This window comes from Erinaceus europaeus, chromosome 15, assembly GCF_950295315.1.
Source record: "Erinaceus europaeus chromosome 15, mEriEur2.1, whole genome shotgun sequence".
In the NCBI taxonomy this organism is placed as follows: domain Eukaryota; kingdom Metazoa; phylum Chordata; class Mammalia; order Eulipotyphla; family Erinaceidae; genus Erinaceus; species Erinaceus europaeus.
This window is the reverse complement of record NC_080176.1, coordinates 25,208,756-25,220,818: the sequence shown is the minus strand read 5'-3', so window position 1 is coordinate 25,220,818 and position 12,063 is coordinate 25,208,756. Positions and strand designations below refer to the sequence as shown.

General features: G+C 44.7%; 1 protein-coding gene across 2 annotated transcripts in view; it reads right to left on the bottom strand.

Annotated features, from left to right (window-relative positions):
- The window catches only part of LOC103127367 (cytochrome P450 3A12-like), a 29,278-nt gene extending 18,860 nt beyond the window's left edge, over nt 1-10,418 (bottom strand). The window contains exons 1-7 of one of the 2 annotated variants that reach the window (XM_007538268.3): nt 10,199-10,418; nt 7,023-7,116; nt 5,201-5,253; nt 4,216-4,315; nt 1,369-1,482; nt 1,055-1,143; nt 310-458 (exon numbers count right to left, since the gene is read on the bottom strand). In XM_007538268.3, coding sequence (XP_007538330.2) covers nt 310-458; nt 1,055-1,143; nt 1,369-1,482; nt 4,216-4,315; nt 5,201-5,253; nt 7,023-7,116; nt 10,199-10,275 — 676 coding nt within the window. In that variant the 5' untranslated portion in view covers nt 10,276-10,418. The remainder of the gene's footprint in view (nt 1-309; nt 459-1,054; nt 1,144-1,368; nt 1,483-4,215; nt 4,316-5,200; nt 5,254-7,022; nt 7,117-10,198) is intronic. The other variant, XM_060173358.1, reaches the window with a different exon arrangement.
- Nucleotides 10,419-12,063: the final 1,645 nt, after the last annotated feature.

Genomic DNA, 12,063 nt, shown 5'->3' with positions numbered 1-12,063 from the left:
ATTGAGTCAGCAATTGTTCAGTTCCCAACTGTCATAATTGATGCAATGTTCTTCTGGTCCAAGACAGATGGAACATTTGATTGTAATGAACTTTTAACCAGTTTTGTAAAAGATAGCTTAATTCAGATTCCATTAAGAGTTATGTTTTCCCATAAATGTGAATATTTCAGTACTTGTTTTATTTAAAAAAAAAAAAAAAAAAGCAGCACAAGGATCATCAGATATCCCTCCAAGATTAATAAAATAAATGAAAACATGGCAAAGCAAGGAAGGAACAAGGTAAGAAAAAAGTAATTGCAGTCCACATACCTATTGAAAGAAAAAATGGATCAAGAAAATAAAATTTCAACTGCTTTCTGATCTGTTCCATAAAAGGATCCTCAGGGTTATTTAGGGTTCTGACTTTCACTCCAAATAGCGTGCTTGTGATGACATCCATGCTGTAGGCTCCAAATACACTGAGGAGAAGGAGAAAGACATGCACAGTAACACCCCCACCTCCTTGCCTTCCACTCACAGCAGATGCTGCAGGAAGTGCTGGGAAAGCATCAGCCCAGGCAACACAGGGAAGACCACACACTCAGAGCCAGAGACAGAGCCCTGCAGCCTCTGCTGCCCTCTCACTCACTCATGAGGGGATTTCAGGTAGCAATCATGTCTCCTGCCACTGGGCAAGGGGTGATGGGGTCACTAGGGAAGGCTAGCTGCACCTCTCATCTCCAGGACAAAGGGATCATAATAAACAACATTGGAGTGTTTTCAGAAATGGCAGCTGTAGGAGTGTAAGCATGTGATAGAAACAGACAAAGATGAATTACCTGACTCTACCAAAGGGAATCAAGAAAAGTGACACTGACCTGGGTCTTGCTTCCCCACACAGACCCTATTTACAGCCAGTTCCTCATCAGCACATACAAAGCAGCTCTTACAGCCTGGGCTTGCCAGGAACACCATCCCCCCTCCTCCTCCTCAACCCTGATAAGGCTCCACAGAGACCCCTCCATGTTTCCTCAACCCCAGAGGCCTCAGCCCCCACAGCTGCACTGTGACTTACCTTTTCAAGTCCACAGGCTTGTCTTTCTCTGCCTCCTTCCTCAGGTTCCTCACCAACACATCTCCATACTGAACAATGATGGGGAACATCTGTGCACACAACACAAGACCACCGCAAGTGACTGCACACACTCAGCTTCTGCAACCCACATGTACAGTCAGGCTTATCATGTCTCTCCTAGGTCATAAACACAAAGGGCCTTTCCAGGACTTCCAGATCCAGTAGATTTCCCCTTTGGAGAGTGGCATGATGCTATAATCTATCGGTCTCACTTTTATTATTTCAGATTCTGAAGGAAAGTCTTATTTTCCTACCTCCTTGAGCTTCCCACTTGTGAAGGCTGGAGACAACAGTGATCGAATCCTCTTCCATTCTTCGTCCTCAGATAAAGATATGGCAGATTTCATAAATCCCACTGGACCTAGCATCTGTACTCAAAAGCAAAAAAGCAAAAGTTATTCTGCCCTGCATGAATTTTGGAGTCCTCACCCTTTGTAATTTTTGTTAAATAGTCATCTATTCTGCAAAAAAAACTTAGTGAATGTCTATTTGTTAGCAGATCAGGTGCAAGGTCAGGGGTGGGGAAACTTTCTTCTGCCAGTGGTTACATGAATATTTAGAACACCATTCTCAGGTCATGAAAAATTATCAACTTAACAGTGAGCACTGAATGTTGCTATGGAAAAGGCCCCTAGATTTATTGAATTCCAAGTCCTGCCTGTGGTTCCTTGGCAGCGCCTGACCAGATGGCTTTGTGTGCTGCACACAGTCTGCAGGCTGGATATTCCCCAGGCTCTGCTAGATGCTCTCACAGGGCCCAGCAGGTGGTGCGCTGATGGGATCCAGCACTGCTGATGGAGCAAAACATTCATGGCATCCCATGTGCCAGAAGGAACTCCTCTCTCTCTCTCTCTCTCTCTCTTTTTTTTTCTCTCTCTCTCTCTCTTTTTTTCTCTCTCTCTCCCTCTCTCTCTCTCTCTCTCCTATGTTATGTTATGATGAAAAATAATGAACTTTTTAAATGTATTCAAGTGTTCATGCATAAAGTGAAAAGCCAGTCTCATCCAAATAAAAGGTGTTTACTCTACTAGAGGACCTGATATGAGGAAGTCACAAACTCCACCCAATGACTACAAAGTAACATCAGAGGGAAAGATGAGAGAGTAGAGCAGCCACTGAGGACCCAGTGCACAATGGTGAAAAAGATTTAAGTTGGTGATGGAAAGGTGTGTGGACATCTATCACAGGAATATGAGAGACTTCACTGAGAGACAACTGTCCTTTAAAGCAGTTACCCAAAAAGTGATTTTTAAAAATAAAAAAATGAGATGTATCTCAGGAACATCATCATAAGCCCTCTTGTGGGCCTCTCCAGAACCTTGCCCTCACTGTAGAGCAGCTATGGTAGGGATGCCCCACTCTCCAAAGGGAAGCTGGGTCAGCCTACTTTGCCACTCAAGGTAGACTGGTCCTGAAATGAGTTATAGCCTAAAATGTTCCCAGCTGTAACCACAGATTGTGAGCTCAGACTGACAGAGATTCAGGGGTTACACAGGCTCCTGTGCTAAATATATGGGCCCTAAGTGAGATCAATGGGGATTACAGTTAATGATATTTATATAATTTCCTCATATTTGGGAGCTACGCTCTGCTCTAATCCAGCTTTCTAATCCTATTATCAATGCTGACACTATCTTTACAGACAATACTTTCAGTCCACCTGCATGTTATCTATCAGAGTCAGGCAAAAATTGCTAAAGTCATAGGGCCCATGAAACATACCCAAAATAGGGACCAGGCAGTGGTGAACCTAGTTAAGCATATATACTACAGTGCACAAGTTCAAGCCCCTGGTCCCTACCTGCAGGGGGAAAGCTTCATGACCAGTGAAGCAGGGCTGTAGGTGTTTCTCTCTCCCTCTCTCTCTCCACTCTTGATTTCTCTCTGTCTCTATTCAATAATAAATAAATACATTTTTTTAAAAAAGCATACCCAAAATAGACTTCCTAGCTCCTTCCCACACAAAGAACCTGAATTTCTTCTGGTCTATTCCTACCTTTGGGTTTCTGTTTATTAAACAATTTGTCCTGCTTTATATTTTACCACCTTTCAGTCATCCAGTTGCAGACATTATCATAATGCCATCCTGACTTCCCTGGGCAGACAACCTCACCAATGTGTCCTAGAACCACACCTCTCCAGGGCCCTAGCCCATTAGGGAAAGATAGAAACAGGATGGGAGTACAGATCAAACTGCTAATGCCCATGTCCAGCAGAGAATCAATTACAAAAACCAGACCTTTCACCTTCTGCACCCCATAAAGAATATTGGTCCATACTCCCAAAGGGATAAAGAGTAGGGAAGTTTCCAAAAGAGGTGATGAGACACAGGATTCTGGTGGTGGGAACTGTGTGGAACTGTACCCCTATTATCTAGCAATCTTGTTAATTATTATTAAGTCACTAATAAAAAAATTTTTAAAAAAGAAAGAAAAAAGTGAGATAGATCATCTGCTGATGGGACATAAATCACAGTTATAATGGTAAAAAAAAAAAAAAAAAAAAAAAGGAAGCCAGGCTCACAGTTAAACACCCAAAGTACAAAGCACAAGGACCCACAAAGATCTGAGTTTGAGCTCCACTCCCCCACCTATAGAAGGAAGCTTCACCAGTGGGGAAGCAAGTCTTCAGCTATCTTTCTTTCTCTGTCCATCTCTATCTTCCTCTGCTCTCTCAATTTCTCTCCATCTTATCCAATAAAATGGGGGGGAAATGGCCACTAGGAGTAGTGGATTTGTAGTGCAGGCATGGAGCCCCAGTAATAACCCTAAAGGGAAAAATAAAAGACACAGAAGAACGAGAAGAAAGACTTCCACAGAACAACACACACACACACACACACACACACACACACACACACACACACACACAGACGTGCACAGACAGTGAGTCTCAAAACAAGCACTGTGGATATAGCCAAGTCAACTTGCTGCTCTGAGATTCTATTGAAGTCATCGTGAGGAAAAAGGATAAAGGGATGATGGCATGGAACTTCCTTATTCTGTTTCTTGAAATTTCCTAGGAATCTATGACTATATCAAAATGAAGTATAGTTGACTTAACATTACACAAGTTTTAACAAGAAACAAATGAGTACCTACCCGCCGGTTTGTGAAGACAGAGTAGCATTCTTTCACCAGGACAGTTTTGATCATGTCTGGATCCATGGTGGCCAGCACAGGCGTCCGACCATCATAAAACCTGTTGGGGAAACAGAGCTGATGAGACAGTACCAGGCCTGACTCAGGCTCAGATGCAGCCTGGGATTCCATCCTGATGGGACATGTCTCTGTGTCCAGCCATCAGGTTGAACTAGCACTGGGACTTCCCCAGAGTGACACTAGAAACCCCAGGGCATCACCAGTGCGGGCAAAGTCACAGCCTCTAAGTCTCCAGGCATGTAGTCCTGGACTGTAGTCCTGGACACTGGGGACACCTGGGGCCCTGGGAAGATATGCCTCCAACAGGTTTGCATCCATGGAGACAGCCCCAAGAAGCCTTGCAATGAGATTGTTGAAGATTTTTATTTTATTTTAATTACATTTATTTATTTATTTGTTAAGGACAGCCAGAAATCAAGAGGGAAGGGGTGATAGAGAGGATGAGAGATACCTGCAGCTCTACTTCACCACTGTGAAGCTTTTCCCCTTCAGGTGGGGACAGGGGGATAAAGCCTGGGTCCTTGTGCACTGTAACATGTGTGCTCAACCACCTGGACCCTCTGTTCTTTTTAGTTTCTATCATCTGTCCTCCAGGGTCATCACTAGGAATCAGTGTCTATGGATCCACCTCTCCAGGAGGGCTTTGTTTCTCTTCTTCCTTTGATAGAGATAGATGGAAATGAAGATAGGTGGGGGATATAGAGAGGGATAGAAAAAGAGAAAAACCTGAAGCAATGCTTCACCACTCCTGAAACTTCCCTCAGAAGATGGGGATCCAGGGCTTGAACCAGGGTCTTTGCACTTAGTACCTATACATATTACTTATGTGCATTAACTAGGGTACCCCAAAGAGATCTCCTTTTAACCAAGGATGGTGGAAGCTCTTCTTGAGTAGTATATGCAGTGAAATCTTCCAGATACTCACCCCCACATTCTCCCATATTTTTTGAAGCATTTCATATCAAATTCTAGAAAACCCTGCAGTGAGACACAAAATGTTATCATTGGTCTAATTGTATTAAGCCCTACCTCTATTTCTCATTTGTACAAAAACAATGAATAAAAACCTTGTCATGAAATCAAGCTAGAATCCAGAAGAACGAATGAGAATAACCAGCGGTCTCTGTTACAAGAGCCTATCTGAGTAACATCCAAGCACATTAGTTCAAGGAGACAGAGAAGGGAAGAGGACACTCAATAAACTGGATTCCCCCTCCTGCTTCCTAGTCCCAACTGGAAGGATGGGAAGTGTCACCAGTCCACCAAGGCGAATGCAATCAGGCTCAACTTGTCACATGTGGAACAATAGCCATGCCTATCACTAAGTGTCAGGTGTTATGATTAATGTTCTAACTCTCCTGAAATGGTGAGCAGAATGGAATGCATCTGGGAAAGGGAAAAAATGAATGGCTGCTGTGTCTGAGGCTAGAGTGAGCAACGGAAGTCAGGTACAGTAGTGGGTTATCCACAAAATCGTGATGAAAGTTCAAGTTGTTCAAGCCTAGCCCACAACACTGCGCAACTACACTGTCAAATACTCATGCTATTAGTGATATCTTAAAGGGGATTCAGCTTGGTGCATTGCACCAAAGTAAAAGACTCTGAGGTGAAGGGAAGAGTTCAGGTTCTGTAACATGATGGCAGAGGAGGACGTAGTGTTGGTTGAATTGTTATGTGGACAACAGGAAATTATATGCATGTACAAACTATTATATTTTACTGTCAACTGTGAACCATTAATGCCCCAATAAAGAAATTTTTAAAGGGGAGGTTAAGCATTTGCTTATAAAAAAAAAGAAAATCATTGACTGGATAAGTCCCTGACTCTATAGACATCCATCATCTACCTCAGTTATGCCCTCTCCCTGCTCTAACCAAGTAACTACAATCAGAGGGGGCCTCCCTGCATAAGAAAGAAGTAAATAAGAGCAGAGACATAGTTTTCCATCTCTCAAATGCACAGGAAATAACATGGGCTAAAAGGGGGGAGGGTGACTGTGGACATTACTGTACCCAGTCAGCATCTGGGGAGAACACAAGTGACCTCCACAATGGGGTCTACCTAGACTAGCTAAGTAACTAAACGTCCAAAGAATCCCAGGAGGAAGGGGGAAAACATCAGGACAGACTGAATACTCTAAGCAGGAAAACTGACACTACTGTACACAGTCTCACAAGCCGTGACCAGGCTCAGTCTCAAGAGTCTCTTCTAGTGTGCAGTATCATGAGCTTCTCTAGAAATGTGCACCTGCAAGAAGAAAGTATCCAGAGGCCAGGTAGTGATACACCTGGTAAAGTGCACATGTTACCATGCACAAGGACCCAGGTTCAAGCCCCCCAGTGCCCACCTGCAGGGGGAAAGCTTCACAAGTGGTGAAGCAAGGCTGCCAATGTGTCTCTGTCCTATCAAATTAAATAATTAAAGTTAAAAAATTGGGGCTCTGCAATTCTATATTTAAAAGAAAGAGGAGGAGGGGGAGGAGGAGAAAATATCCTCTTCTAAAAGGTCACAGTTACAACATCAAGTCCTCTCCAGAGTCAAACAGGCTACAGCCTCATCCAAGTGAGGTGAAACACAGAAAATACTAGCTGGCAGGAAAACCTGGTCAGGTACCAGGAGGAACATGTGACTGGCTCTGGAATGTGGGGAAAGCACAGAACTTCCTGCAGAGAAGGCACATTTCCCCTCTGTGACCAACCTGCTCCTGACAACCACGGGGAGAAAAAAAGGGCTTCCAAACACTCACATGACGGTAGTTCAGAACTGTTCCAAAAAATGGCAGAGGTCTCGGGCCTGGAATCCCCAGCTTCTTAAATCGTCCATGGGAATAGGTCCCATACCTGCAAAGTGAAGGAGAAAGCACATCACACGGGCTGTGGAGCGCACGCGCTGACGGCAGGCACCAGCTGGGAAACTGGAACACTCAGCTGAGAGGCAACATGGAGGAGAAGAAACTGCAGCAACTCCGACAGCAGCTATCACACTCACTCAGCATATCCTTCTCACTTCACTGTGACATCTGCAAGACCAATGACAACACAGATCTCCTTCAATGGTGTGTTTGTTTCCTTCCAACATATAAACACACCTAAGAGATCTGTCAGTGCCTACATAATGTTCATAGCAGCACAATGTGTAATAGTCCAAACTAGAAACAACCCAAAACAGAAGAGTTTGTAGATATGGGACCTATCCACATGAACAGTTTAAGAAGCTGGGGATTCCAGGCCCCAGACCTCTGCCATTTTTGGGAACAATTCTGTGCCTAACAACAAAAGAGTGGTTAAGAAATGTGTGGTATGTACACACAATAAAATACTACTCAGCTAGTAAGAATGATGAAGTCACCTTCTTCACCTCATCTTGAATGGACCTTGGAAGAATTGTATAAGGAAGAATATGGGATAACGCCACTCATGGGCAGGATTTAAGAAACAGGGACAGAAAGGAAAAACACAAAGTAAAACTTGGACTGGGTTTGGTGTATTGCACCAAAGCAGAGGACTCTGGGAAGGAGAGAAGGGAGAGTGTTGGGGGGTTGAGGGGAGCACTTTGGGGTCCTTGTGCATTATGGTGAGAAAGGATCTATGTTGAGAGTGAGAGTATCTTGCAGACAGCAATTAGAGTGAAATGAGAAATTTTATCCACGTGTCAACAACTTTACTGTACAATATTAACCCACCAATTAAAATATAAGGAGTAATGACAATAAACTTGAATTCTCAGGAGAGGTCTAAGGTGTGAATTATTCAAGGAATTCACTCACTTCTACATAGCAAACTGACTCTCCCATGACTTAGAGATTCTCATTTTAGGTAGAAAGATGGATGGAGATTTCTTTTTTACTCTGAATATGAGAATTTGCTTATTTCTTATGAGGGAGGAAGAAGATTCCAACCACTCTCCCACCATCCATGGAATTCAGCCTCCCCTCCCACTCTCCAGCCCTCTCCCCTTTTCCCTGCTGTACATGGTGCTACACCATAAACCTAGCATCATGGCCAGTAACACAGGTAATCTACTGATTGAGGTATCACTTGGATGACAAAAGAAATTTAAATCCAAATTGCCTTCAGAGACTGCTGGAATCTCAGATAAAAATATATGAAAACTAACTCTCCACACAAACTGAAAGGCTGAGCTGAAAGTAAAGGATACAGCTTCCTGATGTCTGTCTGAACTCCTCCACTTAAGAAAGACTGGTCCTGAAATGAGTGCAGCCTAGAATGTTCCTAGCTGTGAGTATGGACTGCCAAATCAGACTGACAGGGAATCAGAGGCTATACAGCCCCCTGTACTAAATATGAATAGATATGGGCTCTAGGTCAGATCAATGGTATAAACAGTTAATGGTATTCATATACCCTCCTAATATTTGGGAGCTACTCTCTGCACTAATCTAGCTTTCTAGTCCTATTCTCAACTCTGATACCATCTTCCTAGACAATACTTTTAGCCCACCTGCAGGTTAGCTATTGGGCTCAGGTAAAAATCACTAAAGTCATGGACCCCATGGAACATACCTAAAATAGACCTCCTAGCTTCTTCCCACACAAAGACCCTTGGTTCTATTTGCCCTATTCTTACCTTTGGTTTCCTGATTATTAAACAATTTGTTCTCCTTTATATCTCAATGTTTTCAACCACCAAATTGCAGATGCTACTACAACACCATCCTGACCTCCCTGGGCCGACAACCTCACCAGTGTTTCCTTGAACCTCACTCTCCAGAGCTCTATCCAAGTAGGAAAAGATTAAAAATACGCTGGAGTGTGGATTGACCTATCAACAGCCATGTCCAGGAGAGAATCAATTGCAGAAGACAGATCTTCCACCTTCTGTACCTTATAAAGAAATTTGGTCCATACTCCCAGAGAAATAAAGAATAGGGAAACTTCAAATGAAGGGGATGGGATACTGGTGGTGGAAATTATATGGAACTGTACCACTCATACCACAATCTTGTTGAACATTATTAAATCACTAATTAAAAAATATTAAATAGAAAGAATTCTCATTTTAGGGCTAACAGTTCTGTAAATTACGGCAAAGAGGGCATGAGTCTTAAGGGACAGGATTCCCTGGAGAGGAGCAAAGGAAGTCTAATGGGAAAGATGGAACCTGCAACAACCAAACTCCCTACTAAGTCTGGGGTCATGCTGTGCCTGTGTGAGTGATCCCAAGCTCCCACAAAAACCCAGGACTGACCCTTGTCAGATTTTATGCCCACCTCTTGCAGCAGACACCAACCCTGGAAGCTGGACACTACAGAAAGGAAAAACACTGACTTTCTCCTTCTCTAGAATCTCCAGAGATTGGGAAGGAGCGAGCAGGATGTCTGTTGTCTGCCTGGGCTGAATTCGTGTGACTAGTCTAAGTCCAAACTAGCTCCCCCTCAGAAGATCATTCCAGGAGAGCAATGTCCCCACACCTTGTAGCCACACTAACTGGGGAGCAGGAGTGAGGGCTTAACCCCTTCAACACATCTACATTAGATCAGCAATCACCCGATATACTCTTGAAGGACCATATTTAAGCTTACTTCACCTTCTCTCTCTCTCTTTTTTTTTTAAATATTTTATTTATTTGTGAGAAAGATAGGAGGAGAGAGAAAGAAGCAGACATCACTCTGGCACATGTGCTGCCAGGGATCAAACTCAGGACCTCATGCTTGAGAGTCCAAAGCCTTATCACTGTGCCACTTCCTGGACCACCTTCATCTTCTCTTCAACACTTCATAACCATTTGCTGTTTAAAGCAAGAAAGGGATTGAGTGAGATAAGCACTGATTATGGAAAATGTCTTTCATGCCTGAGGCACCAAATGTCCACGTCCAATACTCAGATCACCATAATCTGGAGAATAGTAGCATTTACCCCCAAGTTCCAGGTTACAGAGCCACAAGCCCAAACACACACTCACAGATAAAGGAGTACCAGGCTGATGGCCAGGAGAGCCCAGGTTTCCATGGAAAAGTGTGGGATCAGGTCCATAGTCATGGTCTTTCTGAGCTTCTCTCTGTGCTTCCTTTCTCAGATCTAGCTGGTCTTGTCTTGCTCTGTGTGCCAGAAGAGCTGCCCCTCCAGCCCAGCAGAGAGTCAGTCAGTCCAGCAAGTTCATGAGATGGGAAAAAGGGCAGGGCTGGTGCTGCAGCCAATGGAAGGTTCAGGGCACTCTCTATGCCTTCTTCTCCAGCAAAGCAAACCATTTTTTGTTTACAAAATAATAATCAGTTCAAGGGTATTATTAGCAAGCTCAAAGGTTACAGAAACTCAAGCAAAACCCCTGGATTAAAGTCTCCTCTAACCAAGACCTCACAGCAAGTCTGCCTGCCCCCTAATATCCGAAAAATTCCCCACAAAAACTGTGGGCACTGAGCTTTACCAGGGCAGCTTCCACTCTCTGGATTATCTACATGACCTCTACAAGCTGCCTCCTCTCCTCAGCTCCCAGCTCCAATATGAGCCCTTCTGAGACTCTGCCCCATCAGGCAGGGACAGCCACTTCACTTCCTCCTCTAGGCTGGCTCTACCCCCAACTCCCTTCTCTTCCTCAGTCCAATAAGGCTCCTCTGCTGGCTTCCCACCAGCTCCTCCCCAGATGGGAACCTCTTCAGGGCACAGCTGGTGGCATCCCCACTATGTCCCCAGGGCCCAGCAGAGTGCTCCATGCACAGCAGGAGCACAGAGGGGATGGTGGAGCAAGACATGTGCAGGTGAGAATGCTGGGAGCCAGCTGGGCCTGCCCAGGTGTCTGTGGTGACCAGCCTGTCTTCTCCCTGGATACCAGGACAATGAAAGGGCCTGCCTGCCCTGGGCCTCCACCACTGCCTGCCCAGATCGCTCCCTGAGGATCTGTCTCATGTTCTTAAAGCTCAACTGAAAGGCAAGACAGGAAAGCTGTATGAACACTTCCCCCCCTTGATCCCCTCTGCAGTACTCAGTCCCTGCCCTGTGCCAGTCTTTCCATCCCCCTGGCCTGAGAGCCCCCAGGACTGCAGCTGAGCAGCTGAGAGGAGGAGGAAAGCATCAGCTTGACCAAGAAAAGAAAACAACAACACAACTGAACCCCTTCTCCTCCAGACACAGCAGCAGGCAGTCAGGAATGAGGCCCCCAGAGCCCTGGGCCACACAGCCTGCATCTCCTCCCTGCCCAGGAAGTGGACCCTGTTGACTCGGAGCCCCTCACTCAAACACTGCCTGGCATAGCACAGTCATTGCTATTGATGACTGAACGGAAGGCCGATGGGTGAATAAATACAGAGGTCTGTTACACAGCCCTGTGGATAGCAGCAAATGGTCTCAAAATCACAAATCATAGCAGGATCAAGCTAGACAGTGAGCCTCTCCTTGGCTGGTATTGACTAGTAAGCAGCCAGAAAATGTGAAACAACGGAGCAATGAGGTCAGTGATGAAGAAACATGACCTAACAGTAAATCTGTTAGGCAACTTATTGAGTTAAAGGGGAGGGGGAAGGAAGGCAGTTTGCTGTAGAAAACAACATAGTTGCCCAAGTAAAATAAATTTACCGCCTCTGTGGTTTGAGTCTCCTGAGGTCTCTGTTATGTGGCTCTCCAGAGCCCCTGACTCCCAGCAGGATATGGGCTGAGGAGGCACAGGACCCTGGCTCTCACCCAGTCCCATGGACTTCAAGCCTGCCCACATCCTGCAGACATGTTCCCAACTCATAAGATGCTTCAGAAACCAGGAGTCTTTTTCTGAAATGCTGATTTTTTTTTACATCTATCATAGCAAATAGGGCATAGATTGGTAATCAAAATGGCACT